Source organism: Clavelina lepadiformis, chromosome 9 (assembly GCF_947623445.1).
Source record: "Clavelina lepadiformis chromosome 9, kaClaLepa1.1, whole genome shotgun sequence".
Classification (NCBI taxonomy): Eukaryota; Metazoa; Chordata; class Ascidiacea; order Aplousobranchia; family Clavelinidae; genus Clavelina; species Clavelina lepadiformis.
The window spans coordinates 3,541,321-3,564,612 of record NC_135248.1 but is presented as its reverse complement, the minus strand read 5'-3'; the positions used below and the strand labels follow the sequence as shown (position 1 = coordinate 3,564,612).

The following is a 23,292-nucleotide window of genomic DNA, read 5'->3' as shown; positions in this document are numbered from 1 at the left end:
TGGTATGGAAAAAAAGCGTTGTGACCAGTGCAAAATTAGATACCTGGTGCACACCAGTCTTTAGAAATGATGCTTTCCAGTGCACAAAAAAATTACGGTACATTCCATCCTGGCCTAGCCTAAAAGGCTATAGCCAAGGGTCTAGGCCAGTGATTCCCAAACTGTGTGTACCGCCACAGATACTTAGGTATGCCGCGAATCTTTTTGGAATTTTGGAAAAAAACTGTATAAATATTTAAAATAAGGCATGCAGACAAGCATAGCCTATGCGACTTAAAAGCGCTCTAACTGCTTCAATAGTTGATAAATAAGCACATGTCCATCCAATAAGCACTTCCATCGCATTAACACGTAAAAATAAATTTTTTAAAGCAAAATTTCTTCTCCTGTAAGTGTGCCGCGAGCGTTTTATAATTTTTCTAGTGCGCCACAAGCTGAAAAAAGTTGGGAACCACTGGTCTAGGCGAATGAAAGTTACGGTGTAGGCCTGGGCTACAGGGCACCTGGGGTATAATTAGCCTACCTCATATTATCGTGCAGTAGATAACACAGCTCGCGTACTTTAAGAAAACTTGGCAAACTTTCTTGAACCGTGTAAATATAGCCTGAGTCTTGGCTACCTAAATATTTCTTTAACATTTCCACTACGATAAAAAACAACGTCACATACTCACATCGCCTCTTTTAAATAATGCGCCGATACGAGTTTTTCCAGGTTGAAACTTTTTGATGCGTGACGAAGTTAGGTGACGTCATAATTCATTGACGCAAGTTTTGCCATTACAAAAGGTAAATCATGAACTGACGGAAGGAATTTTTAAAAAAAAAGTTTGTTATCAATAGACGGATAAATTTTTGGCGTAAACTGCCAGAAAAAGCCCAAAGAATTCGTAATATTTTCAATAGGACAATAACACATAGAACTAGGGAAAAGGGAAATTAACTAATTGGATAACATATACCAAAACAAAAAAGGAGAATTGTAAACAAGATTTTGCTAAATTGGATGATTTCAGACAAAGTTTTTTAAAAATTGTAATGTACCAGACATTATTTTTACCGTAGCACACCTGACAATTTCCAGTTGTCATCATTATGATGCGCCATACCTCAGTGAAGCAATAAACTTGCTTTCGTGTTGATTTTAACCGAGATGTAACAATACTGAAGTTTTGATAAATTCTGTAAGCTACTGGTTATTTTCGATTTTTGCAAATTCTACTTCTTTTTTTCTGATTTTGTTCATGTGTTCTGAATTATTATTTTCAATTTCGCTAATTCCATGATGCAAAGAGATTTGAACGTGTGTTTGAATCTCTTTGCATTACGGTTGTTTCTATTTTGATTGATTTCACTTTGGTGTATTCTGTGTTGAAATGTTTTAGCAATCTGTATTTTCCTATTTGGAAAAGTCCCTTTCTATCGAAAATAACATGATTTTGTAACTTCTTTGTTTAAAAAACTTAAAAAGTTAACTTATAAGTATAAACTTATATTCCTGTTGTGCTTATAAAGTTTTTCGGTTTGGCCCTTCTTTATTAAATTTTCATAGTGCTGTTAGAGTTAATATAAAGCAACGTTTTTCCAAAGAATTGTGTTATAAACTTTTTGAGTTTTTAACTCGTAAGAGAAACATGTCCTTCATAAGTCGGGCTGTTAATTGGTCAAGGGGTAGGCCTATTTTAACTTAAATTTTCGTTGTTTACTTTTTTGCATTCCTTATTACGTGATAATTCAACCGATTCTTTTATGCCATTTGCTACGGTACAGATTCGTTGGACTTGACCAGGCTATAGCCTACTGCATTTGACTCGCTAAATACAAGTCGTAATCTAAACTTACCTTGCTACGTGCACTAGTGTATTTGGGAGGGAACACTGGGCCATGATCTCTTTCACGAACCCATCGTTTTACGTCTTCATAACTTTTCGTTTATCGATTTCCTTGTTGGCGACTACTTTATCAGCTATGACTTAGGAAAAACTTAAAATAATCCGCATATAATACGGCGTTTGAAAATACAGTAGTTGTGATGAATGCGGCCTTACATTTCAAGTTATACAATGTACACGGTGTTTCAAAAGTGTGCAACTTAATTTGGCAGCTGTTGTACGTATAAATGTGAAAAAATATTTCATTGCAAAGAGTTTTTGGAGCGTAAATACCACAATTTTTGCGCTTTGCGGATTTTGGTTGGAGTGGACAAACACAAGAATTTAGGACCCAGCTTTTAAAGATCCGTTGCTCCTGAGTGAGTGTCGTTGTTGCCGTAGAAAAGTACTTAATCATTCCTATGAAATTTTATCAAGTACTGTATAAAAGAAAATCAATATATAAAACTTGTTTATGTTATTCATTTTAATGCAGCTGTAGAGATGCAAACACACAATGCCGAAAATAAACTAGCTGTAATTAAAACATAAAAAATTGGATGAGATGTAGGATACGTAAGTGAAAGATTGAGCTGGTCATGTGCGAAGTCTGAAAAATACAAATAGCTCTTCAAAAAATACTTACTTTGCTATTATAATCATACTTTCTAGCGCGCATAATATTCTTGGTGAAACCAATGATTCCCAGTGGATAAGGTTACTTATGCGGCTTTATAGGTTATTTACAGCAGCATGTCTAGCTTAGACTTAAAACTTACAATTAGGAGCATTCACATTTTCGACTTAGGGCAGCGTTTACACTTGGATATTTTTGGATTGCACGCACAGTTGGTGCAATCGCTGCATTGATCACATCTGCAGTCTCCTCCAGTTTCTAGCAAATTAGTAATTACTGTTAATAAATTTGAAACATAAGCTATAATCCAGATAATACGTTATCTCTGCCAATAGACTTAAGCTGAAATAAGAACTATAACATTGCTCATATATATAGGTAGGCCTAGGGCCCTAGGTCTACCAAGTAGACAGAGTAGGCTAAAATTAACATTCTTTCCTTTGAAGCATGTGCCAAAATGAAATTCCTTCAGTTTTTCCTGAATTAGAGTAAATCACTCACTTGCACAATTGCATGGCTCCATTGTAATTTTTCTTAAACAGCTTAGATTAGGTTATGAACACTTTTCTAGAAGTTCAATCTGCAGAAATATAAGTTTGAACATGAATTAAAAATTGTATTGCTCCACTTTATTTTAGCATTGCCAGATATGGAAAGCATAAAATCGCCCCTTCTCACATGACAACCATCATATAACTTATAAAGTTTGCTGCAATCTGGCTAAAGTCACGTAGTCAGTTTAGTGATTACTTAAACAAGTTAATCCAAATATCGTGGATAAGAAGAAACTTTTTAAACGTATTCTTTCTAAATCTTTAAAGCACAGCAAATATGACTGGACTAAAATTCCTTAAGTCCTTTATTATTTGTTTTTGATAATAAATGAACTCATAATAAAGCAACAAAATTTGTATGCGTATTTTTTATCGAAGTCTCCCTTTATTTATACAAAAGAAATGCTATTCAACGGGCTATCCTTAAAACCTTTGCGATTTCTCAAGTAGGCGATGTATGGAGACGTTTGAATTTTTTGTCTATAAATGATTAACGCAGGTGTGGCCGCACAAGCAGATATGTTAGCAGGACCACGTTGTTCGCTGAACAGAAATCTTGTATTCCTTGCCATAAAAGGACCTATCTATAGGCTATAATTGTATATGAACCCTCAGCTGTATATGTTGGTTAAAACATAATCGACTTGACATTTGGCATTAGTTAACTGTAATTACATTATGCTGCAGTAAAACAAAGTGTGATATGCATTTGTTGCTTATTATCTCTTTACCCAAACAAATTTTTAATTTTGAAATTTTATTGGTAAGCCTATGTACTGTATAAGCCACAAGTAGAACTGTTTATCACAAATAAAACTTTGCCATTATAACGGGCTATGTAAATTACCATTGCTATTTTATAATTTTTGAACTCACTTTTGAGTAATTTCGACATCAATATTTACATACGATAGGCTCATTGCTATCGATACATTATTGGTATAAACGTTAATCTCGCTGTTGAGCAAAGAGGCGAAGTGTTCATTATAAGACCACCCCACTGGGTCATCCATTACCCAGGCAAGAAAAGACTTATACGCCAAGCCGTTAATTGGTACACCGGATGAAAAACAATTTCACAACCACTGTCACAAACATGGCCAAGTTACTAAATGTGTAAGCACTAATAATCGTAATCAAAATTAAGCGTAATCATTTTAAACCCTTACAGCGGCTTAGACATAACAACAAAGAAATTTTAGCCCCATATTGGTTACAATCAACTCATCCTGGAAGTAAAGCCCATGAACGTCTGTAAACGGCAAACTTGGGCTGATGTGATGCCAACGTTCACCATATCGAAGGTCGCAATTCATGCTGGTTTCCAGGCCCGTAGCTAGCATTCCATTCAGGAGAGGACGCACGAAATTTACAGAGGCACGAGCTTAGCGTTAACGCATACTCTAACGGGTATAGAGTCTAACCGTAAGCTATTAATCTTCAGCTTCTACATCAACTTAGTCTAGGTGAGAAAAAGCCTTCGTGAAAATACAAAATAACCTTAAAAACAGAATATTTTACTGTAATTGTAGTATTAGCATCACACAAACAAACAAAATTTCAATTACTGCAACTTAATAACAAAGCATGAATCATACCGGTGTGTTAAAAGTATGAAAGCCGTTTCGTAATACACACCACAAAATTCGGTAGTATATAAGTTAGTTTACAATTGCAAAAGTTGTCCAAAAGCTATTACTGTAAAGTATTAACGCAATGACACCGTATTGTTTTCGTAAAGATTGGTAAAATATAATATAAGAAAAAAAGTAAGTAAATAAATATAAGTTTTCAAAAAGATATAATATACGATCCGCTAAATCGCTGAGATCAAAAGAATGTTTTTGTTTTTTGCTAAACTTATTTCAAAACCTCAAAAATAAGGTGATTTGTTAAATCCTTCTCAATAACGCCGCATTTGGCCAACAAATGTAGATGCATGTTACTTTTTTCACATATGTTACAGCTTATATCAAACTAGAAAAGCAAGTGCACAAGCGTATTTAGGGAGGGCCATGGCCCTCTCACAAGTCAAGTTTTTCTCACTATAGGCGTTGTTAAGTCTTCATTGCTTTTCATTTATTGCATTTTCTTGTTTGCTATTCCTTATCAGCTATCATCTAGGAAACCAAATAGTAAGCGAGTAAATAGCGTTTTAAAATCTTCGTGTACGGCGTTTTCAAATTGTACACCATAAATTGCCGCTATTGTATGGGTAAATATGAAGGTACAATTCATTTTTGATGGTAAAACCTTCAAATTTTTTAACTCTGGCGAGTTAGTAATGTATACTATGTAGTAACTATTTTGGCGAGTTTAGTAATGCGGAAATGTTAGGTATTGCTTTTAAAAACATTTGTCTTTCTCTCCACAACGCAATCCCAAATACCGCACTGTGCGAGCGTGTGGTGGCGTTACGTAACTTCCTTTTGAGTGATAAAAATATGGTACTCCTAGTAACTGCATATTTTTACATTTAGATTTCTGTTTTGGTAAAATTAGAAGTTTTCCAAAATTTTGAAAAACTTCTGTTAAGGCTGCGCTTAATCGACTTCCAGAGAAATACAAGAACTAAGGTTTTATCTTTATATCAGTCAGTGGTTGCAGACAATGTTGTATTTGAAACTGCGTTGAGAAGAGGCCAAAAGTTTTTAAAAATTTTTAGTCTAAGTTTCCGGTATATTTATATTAATTCTCATATTTATACCTGCAATAGCTTCCAATTTATGTTGTACACTTTGAAACGCCGTATGCAATGATTTTTTGACGTATACAACGTAGTAGCACATAAGGAAATGCAATAAACGAAATGGAATGAAGACGTAAAAATCTTATGGCCCAAGGGAGGTAAGCTATTTGCTGCAGTATTTACTATGCACCGAGTGGTATGTGTAAATAAGATATCTATAGGTGAGGATGTAAAATGTAACAAAAAAGATTGTGGGATAGTGGCGCTAAAGAGTTATTTGTTTGTGCACGTGACCATCGGTCTTTAAAAATGGGAGAACCGCCTTCTATTCTAATTTTTTGGCTTTGTTTGGTTGGTCAAGTGGTCGCGAGTTGGTAAGTTTGAACGTGGTTTAAAGTTCTGCCGTTAATTGTAGCGTAGTGAAGAATTGCTGCTAATGGAATGCAATACCATTATTGGCCCGTATTGGCCACCAAAAAAAAAAAAAAAAAAAAAATACCATTTAGTTGCAATCGCTAAGTTAAGGCATGCAACTTTTAATTTGATCCTGCGAGTATTGGCCTATTGTTTTTATTGGTATATATACTTGGATGCGATACGTCCGTTCCAGGCGGAATACAGAGTTTTGCCGTTTTCAGCAAGATTTTGGGTGCGCCAAACAACCGAAAACGACAATTGCGGAGCGCAAAAAAATGCTCAGACGTACTAGGCCTAGAAGTGCGCAATTACACAGTAATGTACACTAGGCCTAGTTTACTTATTCAATTTTTAAGTAAATTGAAAATTGAGTGCACAGACAGAAGTTCTGTCCAAGTCATTAAGTGAAAAATAATGCACCTTAAGTGCGGCACTGAATCTCATGAAAAGCGATATTGAGTGCACCTATTTCAAATTCCGCAGTCTGGCCTTCTGGATTGGAGGTATCCGACTACAGGACTACCGGTAACAAACAATGCGCACAGGAAGATACTTAATCAACAACCGGAAAAAAACGTAGCAAAGTCGTAAGGCTTAAAACATGCAAGAAGACTGGTTGTTTGTTGAAAATACCCGTTGCATCATCGGCTAGCAGCCGCTAGCCGTTACCAAATTCAGTAGCCGGTATATATCAAAAATAAATTTGAACAAAAAAATAGCCCATCGTTAAGAAGATTTAAAAGCAAAAGGTCCCAATCACTAACCATTATGCCACTGCATTTCTTTTTTCCCTCGTCAAAAATGAGAGTTAATATACTTATCAGCGTAAATATGACGGTCACAGTTATTATGATTGTACAACTTTGGAAAATGGATGTCGGTAAAATAGTCACTTCATAAAACGTACTGACATATTGAAAGTTTTCTAATTAAACTGAAGCTTTTCTTTTAGAATTGAGACAGCAATTTTATTTTATATTCTTATTACTGTCACAGTTTGTAATATCGCCAAAGCGGACCATGAAACTTACCATTTTTCAGCCAAGCTTATTGTAACATTAAAGCAACAGGTTTTCATGCCACTTTCCTCAAGTTGTATAAGCTAAAATATATCTCATTTGAAATGTTTAGTAAATCATTCAAAGCTAGTGTTGCCAAAGTAATATGTTGCAAATAGCAGTTGAATATAGGACTCACAAAAGCAAAATTTATCAATAAGGTTTGCGTTTAACCTATGCTTTATGATAACTGTGTTAGTTTCATGGTTACCGTCGTAGTACATAATGCAGTAATATATTAACATAAACAAACCCAAGCGTCGAATTTTACATTAACTTGCTAACCTTAGTCACCATCTCACAAGTTAGCGCGTGGAGCTTAAAAAGTATGTTAACAATATGTTTCGCATGTTGGTAAAATAGCTTATAAGCTATGTTAGTTTGTTAATCTGTTTCTTCTATCGGCCCATAACTGTCTTTTTCACATTGCTGCATCTTGTTTGTATTCATATACAAACTGTTGCACCTCCCCCTTTCGTTTAAAAAAGTGAAAAAGGTCCAGTTTGACGTCAGGGTATGTTTGTTGCATTGCCAATGTAGGGTATCCTGTAGTGGTTAAGTATAACTCATTTATTTCAGGAACTTGGGTGGTTGTTTTATTGTTGTATGAACATGTGTTTGTAATGGTTTATAGCATAGTTTTGTGGTAAAACTGTTTACATGCTGTTAAAAATTTCATGGATAACTGCAGCGAACTATCATTGAACTGTCATGTTCATATTGAAAATTTAAACGAACGGCAAGAAATCGTAAAAAGGCAAAAATATTTAAAAGCAAGTCTTTCTCTATGGCGCAATGAATTTCGTGAAATTGTCATTCTTCTTACAAAGTCAGCAAAACTAGAACCTTTGAAATACGTCCTGCAGGATGTCAAGATTCACTCAAAATTTATGAAAGAAGGTAAAAGCACACTGATTCTGGCCAATCATAACGTGAGGTTGCTTCTGTCAAATTGCCCTCCTGCAGATTTGAAACGCTTCTTCCAAGTTCTTTCCGTTAAGTTGGCAAATTTTAAGGTCAATGGAAAAGTCTCACAAAGGAAAAAACTTCTTGCTGGTTTGCCAAAAGCATTTGAGGAAATCAGTCCAATAAATGAAAAAGATATCAATACTGTTAACAATATGCGGAAAGAAAATGAAATAAAGATAAACGAGAAAGCAGCTGGTGGGAAAAGAAAACAACCTTTTTCAGATCAAACGAACATGACTTCTGGTAGCAAGCAGACAGCCAATGTGCCACCCAGCAAGAAGCGCATGTTAGTACTGCCCACAGACAACCTTAGCATTGAACAGAAGCATGTCCTCAAAATGATTAAAAGAGGCAAGAATGTTTTTCTCACTGGTAGTGCTGGCACCGGGAAGTCCTTTTTGCTGCGTCATATTATCGGAATGTTACCGCCATCTCATACAGCTGTTATCGCCAGTACAGGAGTTGCAGCTTGTCACATTGGTGGCATGACATTACACTCATTTGTTGGCATCAAGGAATCTATGCCATTTAATCAAGCCATCACCTGCGTTCGTAATCACAAGGTAGTTGCAAGGCAATGGAAGACATGCAAACATTTGATCATTGATGAAATATCCATGATTGATGCCGATTTTTTTGATTGCATCGAAGCCATAGCAAGAGCAGTTCGTGGTAGCACTGATCCATTTGGTGGAATTCAACTGATAATATGTGGGGACTTTTTTCAGCTTCCTCCAGTGTCAAAAAGCACTGTTAAGAAGAAATTTTGCTTTCAGGCGAAATCCTGGCAGAAATGCATTGAGTATAACTGGGAGCTGCACAAGATTTATCGCCAGACAGATGACAGACTTATTCAAGTCTTGCAAGACATTCGTATTGGAAAATGTGACCCTAAATCAATTGCACTGCTAAAGGCTACAGCTTCCAATAAAACCGAACATAATGGCATCACAGCAACAAAACTTTGCACCCACATTAAAACTGTTAAGCAGACCAATGAATATTATTTACATCAGCTTTCTGGTGACTCAAAGACTTTTCAAGCAATTGACAGTTCAACTGCTTTCTCTTCAATATTAGACAAACTTTTGCCAGATACGCAATCCATTGAGCTTAAAGTTGGTGCTCAAGTAATGTTAACAAAAAATATAGACGTCACTAATGGTTTGGTTAATGGTGCTCGAGGAATTGTTGTTTCTTTTACAAACACGGAGGTACGAATTCCAGTTATTCGCTTCCTGTCTGGTCCAGAAAAAGCGATAAAATATGAGAGTTATTCTTTAAAAATTTCCAGTGACATCACTGCTTTTCGGAAACAACTTCCACTGAAGCTTGCATGGGCAATCTCAATTCATAAAAGTCAAGGAATGTCCCTTGATTGTGTTGAAATGTCTCTTTCAAGGGTGTTTGAAAACGGTCAGGCATACGTAGCCCTGTCCCGTGCAAAATCTTTGAAAGGTTTACGTGTGCTTGACTTTAATGCATCTTGCGTACGATCAAGTGTTGATGTTTTACGTTTTTATCGTCATCTTCGCATGCAACAGAAATGTGAAATTCGAGCGATTCAGTCATTTTGAAGTGAAATTGTGGAACATCTATAGTTTGTGTACCTTTTTTATCCTACGGCCTGTAGTAGTATTCTTGTTGTGTACCTTGCCAATTTTTAAACTCATTTGAAAGTTTGTGTGTCAGTTGTGTTTTTTATTCACTGCCATTACGTAACCAAGTGGAACGATTGATTTATTTAGGCACTATTTTTACAGCTTAAAAGTCAAAGTGAAGAAGGTCTTAGATTTTTTATAGATTTTAATGCTTTTAAAAGTGACATGGATAAAGATGAGAAAGAACCGCTCCTCACAAATGGGGGAAATGCGACCGTGATAGTTGTACGTGAAACGAAACGTTTCACTTGTAGCATTAAAGATCCTACTAGTTTCAGCCACCGAATGATTGTGCTCACACTGATGTGCTTTCTCAGCTTTGGCAAGTTACCGTGTATATAGTTGTTGTAGTAATAGTTTGATTTCAATAAAGTTTGCTAACATGCAAAGAAATCTTGGTAGCAAGCTAATTAAGCAAGTAAGGAGTATAAAAGTGTTTTTTGTTAAAATGTACAACGTTTTCATTTAAGTTCAAAACTTTCCTCATTTTACCATTTCTTTTCTAAAACTTCAGGAAGTTACTTCTGTTATGACACGCCAGCAGCATTACATAACCAGATACGTCAAGATTTGGATATCAATGAAGTAGCATTTATGCAACTTTATGCATGGTAGGCACAATTGAACAAAATATCTGAACAATTGAATAATATATATATATATATATATATATATACATGTAATTTAAAATGCGATGTGAATTTGTTATGTGTTTCAGGTATTCATGGCCAAATGTGGTGTTGTGCTTTTTTGGTGGCTTTTTGTTAGACAGAGTCTTTGGAGTAAGACTGGGTAGCATAATTTTCAGCGTTTTTGTTCTTATTGGCCAACTTATTTATGCTCTTGGTAAGTATGTTGCAATATTTTGCAACGCTGCATTGCTGTATAATTTCTATTTACATGCAAATCGACATATATACCCTTAGATTTATGCGTTGCATAGATGTATATATAATTGTATGTCTTTTTCTTTAGCAGCACTTTTTAAAATTCTGCCATTTACTCCTGCTACAAATTTAGTCTAAAATCTATCACAAGCATTTAGTTATTGTCGAATCATTGTGATCCAATTGTGCAAGTAGTTGTTAGGTAGCATGCGCAAAGGATTTACACTAACAAAGTTAAAAAAATCATTCATTGAATCTCATTTTATTGCTATTTATCTAAAGGATACAAAACTATCGGTATCACTCTTATGTTGTCACTGTTATGTATAGGAGCTACAGTGGAAAAGCTATGGCTAATGGATGTGGGGCGATTTATATTTGGAATTGGAGGCGAATCACTGGCTGTGGCTCAAAATACTTACGCTGTTTTATGGTTTAAAGAGAAAGATTTGAACCTGGTGTTTGGTCTACAATTGAGCATGGCCAGAATTGTAAGCATATAAATTTTCTTAATGTCCTAACACTGTTATTATTTTTAACTGTGTATATATTTCAATAGTTGCTAAATTTCCAAACGTTGCTTGATGTTAGATAACCAAAATATCGTCAGCAAAACGTGCTAAATTAAATAAACAATGATATACTTGCTCATATATGATATGTTTAGTACACGATTTGTTAAATTCTTGGAAATTGTTGCAAACATACTACATTCTAAAACATATGCACTATGTCATTTTGTTAATAATGTCACAATTCAAACGGTTTTATTGTGTTTAAATACAAGGTTACACTCTCATGGTAGTGGGTTGCACAAATAAAGACAAGTACAGTAGGTTAAAGAATTAGGTTATACTAACAAAGGACAATTAGGTCCTAGTAATATTGCAAAAAAATAGGTTGCACCAAGAGCACAACACAATGAACACTAGATTGAGAACTTAATATCCTTTTCATTTCTCCCATTCAGGGAAGTACGGTGAATATGAATCTGATGGTACCTGTGTATGACTGGGTGGAAAATACGTTCTCATCTGATCGCACTCTTGGCATATCTCTCTTTCTAGGTATTTTATCTGCAGAATGTTTGTTTTCATGTGTAATCTGAGGTGATTAGGTAACACAAGCTTTCCATAGATAAAACGTAAACCGCTTTGAACCAATAGAATACACAAAACAAGTTTTAAGTAAATAGTGCTTCAAATTGAATTAATGTTTTTCTCCCAGATTCAATTTGTTTACAGCATGAAATATTTATCACTATAGTCCTGTTACAAAATATGCAGATTCAATTCAGCACTCGATATTGTGATTTTGTCTTGTCCAATGCACTTTGTTCAGAACATACTTGATTATAGAAATTGCCATAATAGAATATTGTTCAATGCAAAATATTTTGTTCTGGTTCATTTTGTTCTTCAATTTTCCATTAAACCACGAGGTCAAGAAAACCTCAAACATTGTGTTATTCATCAGCAACAACCTATTCTAATCATGTGGTATAGTGTGAAAAATCCTTCCACAGCAATATATTGACCCTCACGGCTGCTGTCATTTACCTTCACAGCTGCAATAACTTGCATATTCTCACTGGGTTGTGCATTGTTACTGGCCTATCTTGACAGGCGTGCTGAACGAATGCTCGGTCGGGAAAAGACCGGACAAGAAGAAGTGGTCAAGTTCACAGATGTCAAAGATTTCCCACTGCAGCTCTGGCTAATATTTTTAATATGTGTTGGCTACTACGTTGCAGTGTTTCCTTTTATTGGGCTGGGAAAGTGAGATCAACAAATGTGTTGCATTGCACTAATTTTTCTAATGTTCTGTCATGACTATTCTTGCTTTTTCATTCATGTATGGTTCTTATACTGTGTGATTGTTCATAACTCTGTTTTGTACTTTTAAAAGAGTGCTGTTTGAAGAAAAGTTTGGTTTTTCTCCAACTCAATCAAGTGCAGTGAACAGGTAAATTGCAAACAACAGGCTTAAGTTTTTAAATATTTTTCCTCATAACCACTTGTATACAAATGCGCAGTAAAATTTACTGCAGTGTGAACCAAAATAATCAACTTTGAGTATTTTTGCCTATGGTACCAGCAGGAATAAACATTGCATTAATTTTTCCAGCATTGTTTACATCCTATCTGCCCCATGTTCACCAGTGCTTGGGTTTTTGGTCGATCGGCTTGGTTACAACATTTCCTGGGTTCTCATTGCTGTTTTAACAACATTGTTTAGTCATGGTCTTCTTGGTTTTACCTTTTTAAATCCATGGTTTGCAATGGTAAGTGGTTATTAGAAAGTTTTGGAGAAAGTAACTATTAACACCTTTGAACCTGTTTCTTTATATTGTAACTGCTGTTTTAGCTCTCATAGCTGGATAATTAGCAAGTATCATTTACAAAATTTCACTTCACATTTTTTTTGCAGTGTGTAATGGGTGTATCTTATTCATTGCTTGCTTGTGCGCTGTGGCCCATGGTTTCGTACGTGGTCCCATTACATCAACTTGCCACTGCTTATGGATTGTAAATATTAATTCTTGTAAACTTAAACCTACATTTGTAGTATCAATTTTTTGTTGCGGTAGCTGCTAAAATGTAATATTTGGACTTTTTAACATCTAAATTACAAAACCAGTGTCTTGAAAATGATGCTGATTGATTGCTGTGATGTTTAAAATTTCCATGTCTTTTCAGCATGCAGTCGATTCAGAATCTTGGGCTTGCAGTTATATCCCAGGTTTCTGGATTAATATTGGATTCAAGTGGATATTTTATGCTTGAAATATTCTTTTGTATCTGTGTCAGTGGTATGTTATTTTTTGTAAATATTTGGCCTTTTTTATTGTTGTAATACTTTTTGAGTTCATGCTGTAGATAGTATTCAGTTTACAAATGCATAACAATTACATAAGAATGTTTATATGCGTTCTATTTGTGTGTGTTAACCTGTTAAAGCTGTTCCAATGTTTATGTACAAATACGTTATTTACTTGAGATAGTTTTACTAAGTTTGCTGTATGCTGGCATTTGAACTAAATGAGTCATTCGATTTAGTGGAGAATTTCTGCTGAATGAGACAATACTGCTGAACCAAATAAGGTCTTCCACTTATGCTACATACAGCTGAGCAATGTTTTCTTCACTAATTAATCACATGATTGGTGTTTAGCTGCCCTCATAGCCACGCTCTTGCTCTATTTTGTTGATGTTGTGAAAAGCTGTGACCTGAATTTATCTGCCAGGAAGCGGAAAGAGAAATCTGATTGTGAATCTGTGGTGTAAGTCCGTTTTTATAAAACATGCAGTTTCCAGTTGAAATATTGCTCCTAAAACATGCGTTTTTCATGTTAAAGCTCGTCATTATTGAAAATTACATCTTTTCAATCACAGGGAAGCATCCCAAGAGGAAGAGGTGGCAAAGGAGGAGCTTTGCCTTCCTGATCCGGAGCTCAGGAGACCAAGAACTGCTTTTGGCATTCGTAATCGATACTATTCACGGTAAGCAATCAATACAGTTAAATAGTTTCTACTGGGATGAGCCGTTGGTGTAATCCAGACATGTGCAACCAGTGGCCCGCGGGCCGCACTGCGGCCCGCCAGGTTGTTCCAAGCGGCCTGCGTGGTGCTCAGAAAAATGTTAGAAGTTCATACTAGCCATCACTATTTGATGCAGTTTACATCAAAGCAATGGAAATTTTCGCATTTTCGTGTCGTGGACTACATTAAATCTATTTCTTAACTATATAAACTGCATAGGAAAGTCGTTTTATGATACTAATTTTTTCTGAAAAAATCATGTGGCCCGCGTTGTCATTCAAAATTTTGTATTTGGCCCTCCAGTGAAAAAGGTTGCACATGCCTGGTGTAATCTAATGCTGCAAACTATCACTGTAAATAGGATTGGAGCCCAGATTCCCGAACATCTTCTTGCCCACACCAGTCTTACGAGAACGCGATGTCACACTGTGTAGATCTTTATACAGTTAATTTTATCGATTCATATATATCAGTAACTATACAATGCATTCACACTCGTACGTAATCTGGACGTGTTTTACCACATTGACTCATTCATTTTTATTGTTGAGTTGGTACTGTCCAGTCCTTCCAGGATATCCTCACAGCAATCAATGTTAGATTTATCACCCAAACGGTTTATGTTACAAATAGTTTTGCAGTACAAAAGTACACAATATTCACAACTTCAATATGTTTATGCTGTGAACCTTTGTCTCAGATTTTAACTTTTATAGCTTTTATCCATGATTTTTCATTGTTCTTTATCACAATGCTTCATTTCTTGCCTTACAACGGTTGTAAATATTTTGCATGGGTGTTTATACGACTGGCCTGTGTGACTTACAAGTAGATTTCGAAGTATGTTGCGTGTTTATCTACATCTGAACATTTGTCTGTAATGAACGACAGGTCTGAATTGCGCTTTCATATTTCTTACTCTCCATCTTTCTCAGGTGTGCATTTTCCAAGCTGCTTTATCAAGTATTATTAAGCACATAATTGCAGTTATTGGGATTATGGCATACATGAGTCTGTTTAAAAGATTAAGTATTAATTACGCTGTGAATATTTTTTATCAATGGTTTGTTTAATTGCTTGCATATGCAGAACAAATTCTATATATTCACAAACACACTTCTTTACGTGTCTTTCTTTATGTCATAGCATTACAGTATAGCAAAGCCTGTGTGTTCACATACTTGTACTACTACTATAAGGAATGACATTAAACCCTTCTGCTTCTCAATTAAGTGCCTGTGCAATTTCTTTTGGCGGCGTAGAACCACGAAGCTGTTTAATGATATGTCGCTGTTTTGAGCGGTTTTATTGCTCATTTTATTTCGTTGATTTTTAACGCGAATAGACGAAATTATGTGATTGAAAGAAGCGTTCAGTTCATGTAGCAGCAATAATAGAATAGATAATGATCTGTATTTATCGCGTAGAAAACTATCTTGACTAAATAGTGTGCTAGGTTGTCAGCTATTTTCCGCACCAGGGATTACGGTCTCTGAACCTCCGTAGTTGTTCTTCCGCCACAAATCACCGTTGACCGCCATGGCGCATTTCATCCCTCCATGTGATAGCCGTTGACCGCTTGGTTCAAAATATTTGCGAAGTACGCCAGCAGGATCCGTGACTGGCTAATCTTGCACTAAGCTGGCAGATAGGTCGAGACGAGAGTGGTAGCCACAGCATCAGAATGAGACATCTGATATCGCTACTGAGGTCATATAATTTTATTTAATGTTTGTTTCACTTTCGATTTGCAGTTTGTTGTACTTCTATACGTCACACATATGAGATATTTATCATTGTCATTTCGGTGGTGCCCTCACGCTTATGGAATCGGTCATTGGTCATGTTCATTGGTTATCGGTCAAGTGATAAAATAGAAACTTTGTCCTTTAACAATGCAGGTAAATAATAATTTTGACATAAAAAAGTACAGTGGCTATACAAACTTGTACTTAAATATTTTTTATGATATACGGTAGTTATTGCGACATTATTTTCTGGGATCGTATGAAAACCCGCTTGTTTGGCGTCCAAATGGCCAAAAATAATCACGCTAGTTTTCACATTAAATTATTTCAAAATCTTTTAGATTCGTATGGCAATTAGGCTCTACGTGTATGACTACCATCTTGTTACCAACGTTGGTGTTAGCTTTATCACTGGAATGTATTGTAAAATTTTGCATTTACTGAGTGATGATGCGTTGCATTATTCTATAAAACGATGGTAACAGCTTTGGTATAATCTGTACTCAATATATCAATTTAAAACGAACTTGTTGCAACAACCAAAAGCCAATGGAAAGCTTGACTTGAGCATGGAAATTGTTTGCCGCTAAATGTAGCTACATATTCTTAGTATGATGGCACAACAGCCGGTTTGTTTGTTTGTTTCTCTTTTACTGAATTTGTTAGAATTCAGATCGAAAGTTTTTCAAGTGAGATTTGGATTGATAGTTATAAAACGGAGGTTCACAAACACTTAAAGTGTAGGCAATGACATTATCTTCCTAAAAAAAACTTAATCAAAATGTTTATAAAAGTGCCTAATCTTAATGTTGTAAGAACATTGCCAACCTCTCACTAAGCCACTTTCATCAAACTACCATTTTACCCTTGCGACGCTTGCATGCTCGACTACATAGCCCATCTTTATTTCCACGCTTCCCATGTAATCTTAAGCATATGGTGTTTGAGTACAAAGATAGTTAGTCGCTTTCTAAATCAGCGAGCCCAATCTGCTTAATCGATGAGTCGTTGCAAAGAATTTATAGGGCGAATTATGATCGGTTCTAAACAAAGGCGTGGTAGACCACCAGTACGATATATCAACAGCTACAATTATAAAGTTACTTGTGTCTCTGTAATTAGAATCAATATCAAAACAAAAACAAGTGATCGCGTCAACGCAGATCAAACTGAAGGAAACTCAATTCTGGAACAAAAAATATTGAATTGGTTCCAAAAGATAAAATTTGCCATGTAAATTATATTATCAGAGTGATTTGAAATAATTGTCATGATGACGTCATACTCTAATCCGCAATACCAACCAGTAAATGCATGAAATGCGTGAAAGTGCCAAACATATTTACAGCAGAACAATATAATACAGTTTGAAGGAAAAGCTAATTATGACATGTACAAGAGATGCATTGACGCTGATGAGCGATTTTTAGTTTAACTGCAAAATGTCTAAACAGAGGATGTTAGTCATTGACCAGTTCCATTGCCTTTAAAGAAATTGTGATAATATTTGATTAATAAAATAATGCGTTCACAAGTTCAAATCTATAACAACAAATTTCCCCTGCATCTGCATATCAGCTACTAATCCTGTAAAAGCTGCAAATTTTATTGCACATTTTCTTGGCAAATCTGAATATTTTTTTTCGCAAAATTGATGTATTTGTCAGAATGTTTTTTTTCGTTTGGAACGAACTGTAGCCTTAAATCAAGTTCAGATCGAAAAAAAATTGAAGCTTTTGTGTATTCTTCTTTCTTAAGATGACACCGACCTAACAGCGAATAGCATTTACATTTGTCACGAACAGTACCATTGTGTTGTTCGTAATGTTTTTGACTTTTCTCTGCTTCATTCATTGCTGCGTCATAATGACCGAGCTCAAACAAACAATCTCCGATGTTATAAAACCAGAGTGCTCTGTGGATTTCCTTCAGCGGCAAACCACGTTGATCGATACGAGCTGCATATTCAGCCACATCCATGTATTGATCGATTGCGAGTTGATACTCCTTCGATTTATATTGACACCAACCACTGATGTAAGCAAGATGGACGTAAAGTAAATGTTTACGAGTGTCGGATAAATTCAAGTTGAAAACTTCAGCCTTGACTTGGCCAATGAACTGAAGCACTTCCTGGAAGCGGTTTAAGTAAAACAAGCACCATGCTTTGCCACGCATCACTTCTTGTTTCAAATCCGGGTCTTTTATACCGCGTTCTTCTAACCACTCCAACATAAGTAGTGATTCGTTGTATTGATGCGTATTGCTATACGCGCTCGCCACCCACCATCGAATAAACAGTTCATCTCCGGACGATGAGTTTAGTGGTTGCTCTCTTGAATAACTTTCCCATTCACTGATGATGCGAGCGTGGAGATTAAGCATATGAAGCATTTTGAACTTATCAAATGGTTTCAATGTAATGTTGAATTTCATGTTGCTCAAACCATCATTCCGTCTTAGCACATTCTGCAATTTGTACGCAATTGCAAAATAATCTACCATAGTTTTTTCGCCAACTGTACTCATTAAGTTGTCATACACCTTGTTATCCGACCAACCATAGATTTGGTTTTCGCCAACATAATCATCTTGGCTTTCTTTTTCCATGTAGACCTTGAGACGAACTTGACAGCTCACTGCAACAGCGTATGATAAGAGATGAGCAGTTCCATCATCGATTTCGTTGTTGTTATTTAGTTGGTCGATGATCGCAAAGGACGAGCCATCATCAATAGAGTTCAGCTGACCTAATGCTGAAATAAATAAGGTTGTGGTACGGTAAACAAGTCGTTTTATGTTGCACTTGCTGTCTGCACTGACTGCATTCAAACTGTCGAAAGCGTCGAAATTTTGCAAATCTTCGTTGAGTTGCTGCATCAATCTGTCGTATTTTGGAAGTTTATCACTTCGCAAAACATCTTTTATTCCCTCAAAAATTTGTTGGTATATCTGATTATCTCCATAGACCTGGCAAGTAGTTATTAACACATTCGGTATATTGTAGCCATTCTTCAAGTCCTCATCTTTATCCAAATACTTGAGCATTTCACTCACTGGTTTGATAAACTCGTTTGTGAATTGTTTCTTCTCAGTCTTTTCCATCCTACCAAGTGGAAAATGGCAAGCATACGGTCTTATGAAGTCGAAACTGATTCCACGTTTTGTAAAGGCGTCGAAGAACCCTTTCTCACCCCGCTTTGTAACCTGTTCGAGGTTGGGAATGGCCACGCTAGGTAAAATTGTTTCCTGCAAGTTGATAATGATCGTTTGGAAAATGACAGAGAACCAACGAAAATACTCTAATACTTCAGGATAATTTTCTTTTTTCTGTACTCCTTCCTCCAACAGTATGATATGCTCAAAATCCGAGTAAGGTGTGATTTCACATCTGGCAAGGGAACCCATACCGGTAATGGAGTACTTGCATGGGGTATTCCCCATTATTTTCTCACATTCTTTTGATACGAACTTCATCATATTTTTGTATTTCAGAGTAATCTGAGTTTGGATTGTTTTGATATTTGCAATTATTTCATTTTCCAAATTATTTTGTTCTTGTTTAGATAAATCATAAGAAATGTTTCTCAAAGTAACCAAACTTTCTTCAGTTTCTCTTCTCATTTCTTCCGCCATTTTTTTTATTATTTTGGCGATTTCTAAAAGGTCAGCTTTAAGTATTTTAGCGCCAGCTGTTTGCAGCAAGTTCGAGCAGAAATCTTTCAGAGATTTCTGGAATTGCTCGTTGCCAGGTTGTCTGGTCACTGCAGCATTCAAAAGCGCAGCGCTTCTGATTAGAGTCAACTTTTTTGTTATGAAGTCATCTTGCTCACTTTTTTCCATATAAAGCAATCCCATCTGATGGAAGATGGACGCAGATTTTTCTGCATCTTTTTCTTTACCATTTTTATCTAAAAATTCTTTCAACCTATCGGTCATTTTGTTCATCTTTCGCCCCCACGATAAGTCAGCCTTTTGCAGTGGTCCTGCCATCATTTTACCAAAGTCTTAACTTCAACACAACCAACTAAACTCACACACTTGCTCGTTTGTTATGAAGCGCAATGGTCCTGGACTCGATTTAGCAGAATAAAGGTTTTTTTATCAACATGGCTTCTTCGGTAATAAGTGTCTTTGTAGTTGACCAGTTAGCAATAGACAAAAATCAACACCTGTATTATGACAGCTTTATTGGTGATAACAAAAATAAGCAGTTTAGATACAAGAAACAGAACTTGAACAAAATTATGAATCTTCCACAAATTACAAGCACCTACTTTCTATGTTTCTTATCAGATATGGCGCATACAAACGAATGCTGAACCGACACACTAAACAAGATAATCGCAACCTAAGTTTTGATTTTGGGACAAATCCAATATCATTGCAGTTGAGGAAGCTGAGACTAAAATCAATAACGAGAAAAATTGTGAGAGTTTACCTTCCGTATACACAAAACGAACGTTGGATTGAACCCAATAAAAAGCGCTAATATCAAATAACGGTATGTGGAAAACTGTACATTGTAATGTATGTTGTCATTACTTAATTGAATAAGATAATATGCTTATTTTGTAATAAATCTGTATAGTAGTGCAGTATTTTAAGCTAACACATATAAAGGCTTACAGCTTCAGTTGTTCCTTAAGTGATTTTACACCGTTATAGTTGCTTGACTAACTTGGTTGGTAATCATATCCTGATTTTTTTCATCCATTATGCTGAACCGGTTTATTTTATGCGCCTTGTTTTTTGGCACTCCTTTAAAAGTTATGAATGTTAACCCAGTACATCGCAGTTGTAGCTGTGATATTGTAGAAATAAGCAGCCATTTTATTTGAACCATTGTGTCAGATTAACTTGTATTTTAAACTATTATACCTTTTATTGTCTTATTAGTTTGTTCCACTTACAAAAATAGTATTGCTTTATGTATTTATGAAGACGTATTACGCAGTACCTAAGAGAAAATGCACCACAATGTTATTATTACTATGACATCTTCTTTTCCTCTGATTAATGTTTAAATCTTCAGCTTTCTTGATGTCATGGAGCCCGTGGTGTACTTTTGGAAATGTCATGGAACGCCCTCATTAATAAAAGTTAAAAACGAGTACCGGTATAACTAGTATGAAAAGCAAATACTGCAAATACCCAACGCTCCGTTTTTAAACTGCTATTTTTTTGTCACAATGAGATTGTTACATTTCTACGGTAACAAGGCATCAAGATGCTTGTTTGCTTGTAAACGCTTGATGAAAAGGGTTTAGGCTTAAAAATGTTCGATTTTTTAAATTATTATTGTTTAAATTGTTATTATTGTTTTTATTGTTTTAATTGTTATACGTATTTTCTACAACTTACAAATCACATAAAGTCTTTGTAAAAGGTGACTTGAGTCGGACTTAAGTCAAATCATTGACTTGAGTCATGACGACTCTATTATGACTGGTATGACTCTGGCTTGGTATCATCATATGACTGAAGTACGCAATGGTGAGACACTATCTTCTCAAATGAAGGACCGCAAATTCTAATCACAGTTCTAATTGCTTTTTTGGTCATTTTTGCCCCCTTCCTTGCTGTGCCTTCTTGGCACTCTCCTACATATAGTAACGACAACACCAGCCTTGATTATACCATTACATGAGCTCGAGGCTGTCCTAACATTCCGGCCGGTTTGTGGTTTCACCCAATTGCAGATTCTTAATCACAGCAATTGCACAGTCGTATATATATGGTACCTGGAGATTTTTAAATAAACACTAGCAATAAAAGAAGGTTGCTTTCAAACATACAGGACAATCTTTCACCTGCAAACACAAATCGTTACCAAGTGAGCAATTAATTCAAGCTTTTTTCCTTTTTTCGTCAACCAATTTGCCAACAGAAGAAGCTTTTATTGTTACGGCTTAGATTCCTAGAACTACAATGTTACAATATGAGCCGTTTCGTCAGCAACTTGATGCGCTCTTAATGTTGTTTCTTCTGTTACATGATTGTAAGCGATACCAGACGCAGTGTATGTTCGATAAGTTTGCCTTATTTCACCAAAGCACACTTGTATGGTGCAACATTTGCTTCCAATACCACCTATAATGTGAAATATTTCCATTATAGATTCGTTTCTGTGAAGAAATGTCACTGGAAACCTTGTCTTTCTTGAAAGGTTACACGCATTGGTGCGCCCATGTAAGTAAATGTCGCGAACAACAGGTCTCACGTGACACTGTCACGCCTACTTTGATGGTCATTGGAAGTCAGTCTTGATACCGGTGTGATGTTGATAAAAATATGTTTTATGTCGTTGTTTTACCGTTTGATGTTTTTTTTAATATTATAACACCTTGTTGTGATGTCGTTGTCAGTGGGCAACATGGGTTTATAGCAGCCCGTTAAATGTGGATATAAGTGTAGATCTAATTACAGGATGAAAAGAATATTTACGAAAGGAATAATAGTAAGGAATAAATTTATTTATTTTTTTGTTGGGTTTTTATGATTTTCTAATCTTTCATAAGGTTTTATATAAAAAGGTTGAGATTAAAACAGAAATTAAACACACAAAATCATTACTGTTATGAGTACGAGAACAATAAAATAACTACGTTTACGTTACATTACAATTACGGTTACGATACAATAAAATTACAAATACGAAACAAAACTATAAAAAGTTGTGTTATTTTAGATTTACATTATGTAGAATATGAGCATAGCACCATGCTAACCTTCTGTGAAATATGCTAAAACCTTTAAACAAGACTTTAGAATATTTTCCCTTTCGACACAAGATAAATGGTAGGAGGAAGTAGCATATTACGGGACGCTTTTTTACAATTTATTGTTGATTAGTATTTGAATGGTGCCATTTCATTTTGCGTTGCATACTGTGCTTTCCTATGTGCAAAACACCGAAAAAATGATATCCACGCCTTTCAGTTTTTGTACAGATTGAGTTCAAAAACCTATCCTGTTGTCCTCTGTACGACCGCGCTAGTTGGCAAAGATTTGACATCAAGTTTCCTAAACTTGGACACCTTTAAGTATAAAGCAATTTCATAGCTTATGGCATCTTTGTAACTTGGTAAGGTTGAAGAAGCTACTTATAGATAGTAGCTTGTTGAATTTATATTTAGCTAACCACCTGCTGCATTACTTGGTGGGCTACCTGTTAAGTTTGAAGATATTAAATGCAACCAAGCAGAGTTAACATTTTGCTATTCAGCTCCTTAAGATTGGCTGGCGCTTTTGGTCAA

At 35.6% G+C, this 23,292-nt stretch overlaps 2 protein-coding genes and 1 long non-coding RNA gene across 3 annotated transcripts; 2 read left to right on the top strand and 1 right to left on the bottom strand.

The window, feature by feature from the left end:
• Positions 1–2,342: 2,342 nt before the first annotated feature.
• LOC143470365 (uncharacterized) lies at positions 2,343–3,136 on the bottom strand. The gene is made up of 3 exons (XR_013119355.1): positions 3,010–3,136; positions 2,651–2,766; positions 2,343–2,481 (listed from the first exon to the last, which is right to left on the bottom strand). It is a non-coding gene; the product is annotated as an uncharacterized LOC143470365 (long non-coding RNA).
• A 2,962-nt stretch (positions 3,137–6,098) lies between these two features.
• On the top strand, positions 6,099–9,957 carry LOC143470346 (ATP-dependent DNA helicase PIF1-like). The gene has a single exon (XM_076968410.1). The coding sequence runs from the start codon at positions 7,904–7,906 to the stop codon at positions 9,770–9,772; it is 1,869 nt and encodes a 622-aa protein (XP_076824525.1). The 5' UTR covers positions 6,099–7,903; the 3' UTR covers positions 9,773–9,957.
• A 286-nt stretch (positions 9,958–10,243) lies between these two features.
• On the top strand, positions 10,244–15,513 carry LOC143470351 (lysosomal dipeptide transporter MFSD1-like). The gene is made up of 12 exons (XM_076968418.1): positions 10,244–10,467; positions 10,575–10,702; positions 11,074–11,234; positions 11,714–11,810; positions 12,311–12,521; positions 12,652–12,708; positions 12,871–13,027; positions 13,174–13,271; positions 13,443–13,555; positions 13,918–14,026; positions 14,139–14,246; positions 14,647–15,513. Exons 1-12 carry the CDS (start codon positions 10,451–10,453, stop codon positions 14,717–14,719), a joined length of 1,329 nt encoding a protein of 442 aa, XP_076824533.1. The 5' UTR covers positions 10,244–10,450; the 3' UTR covers positions 14,720–15,513.
• The last annotated feature ends 7,779 nt before the right edge of the window (positions 15,514–23,292 follow it).

What these genes read in the sequence shown, in the direction of transcription:
- LOC143470346 (XM_076968410.1), top strand. Translation starts at nt 7,904, where the DNA reads ATGGATAACTGCAGCGAACTATCATTGAACTGTCATGTTCATATTGAA.
- LOC143470351 (XM_076968418.1), top strand. An exon ending in AATTGAGCATGGCCAGAATT is followed by an intron (nt 11,235 to 11,713) that starts GTAAGCATATAA and finishes TCTCCCATTCAG; the next exon opens with GGAAGTACGGTGAATATGAA. An exon ending in TAAATCCATGGTTTGCAATG is followed by an intron (nt 13,028 to 13,173) that starts GTAAGTGGTTAT and finishes TTTTTTTTGCAG; the next exon opens with TGTGTAATGGGTGTATCTTA.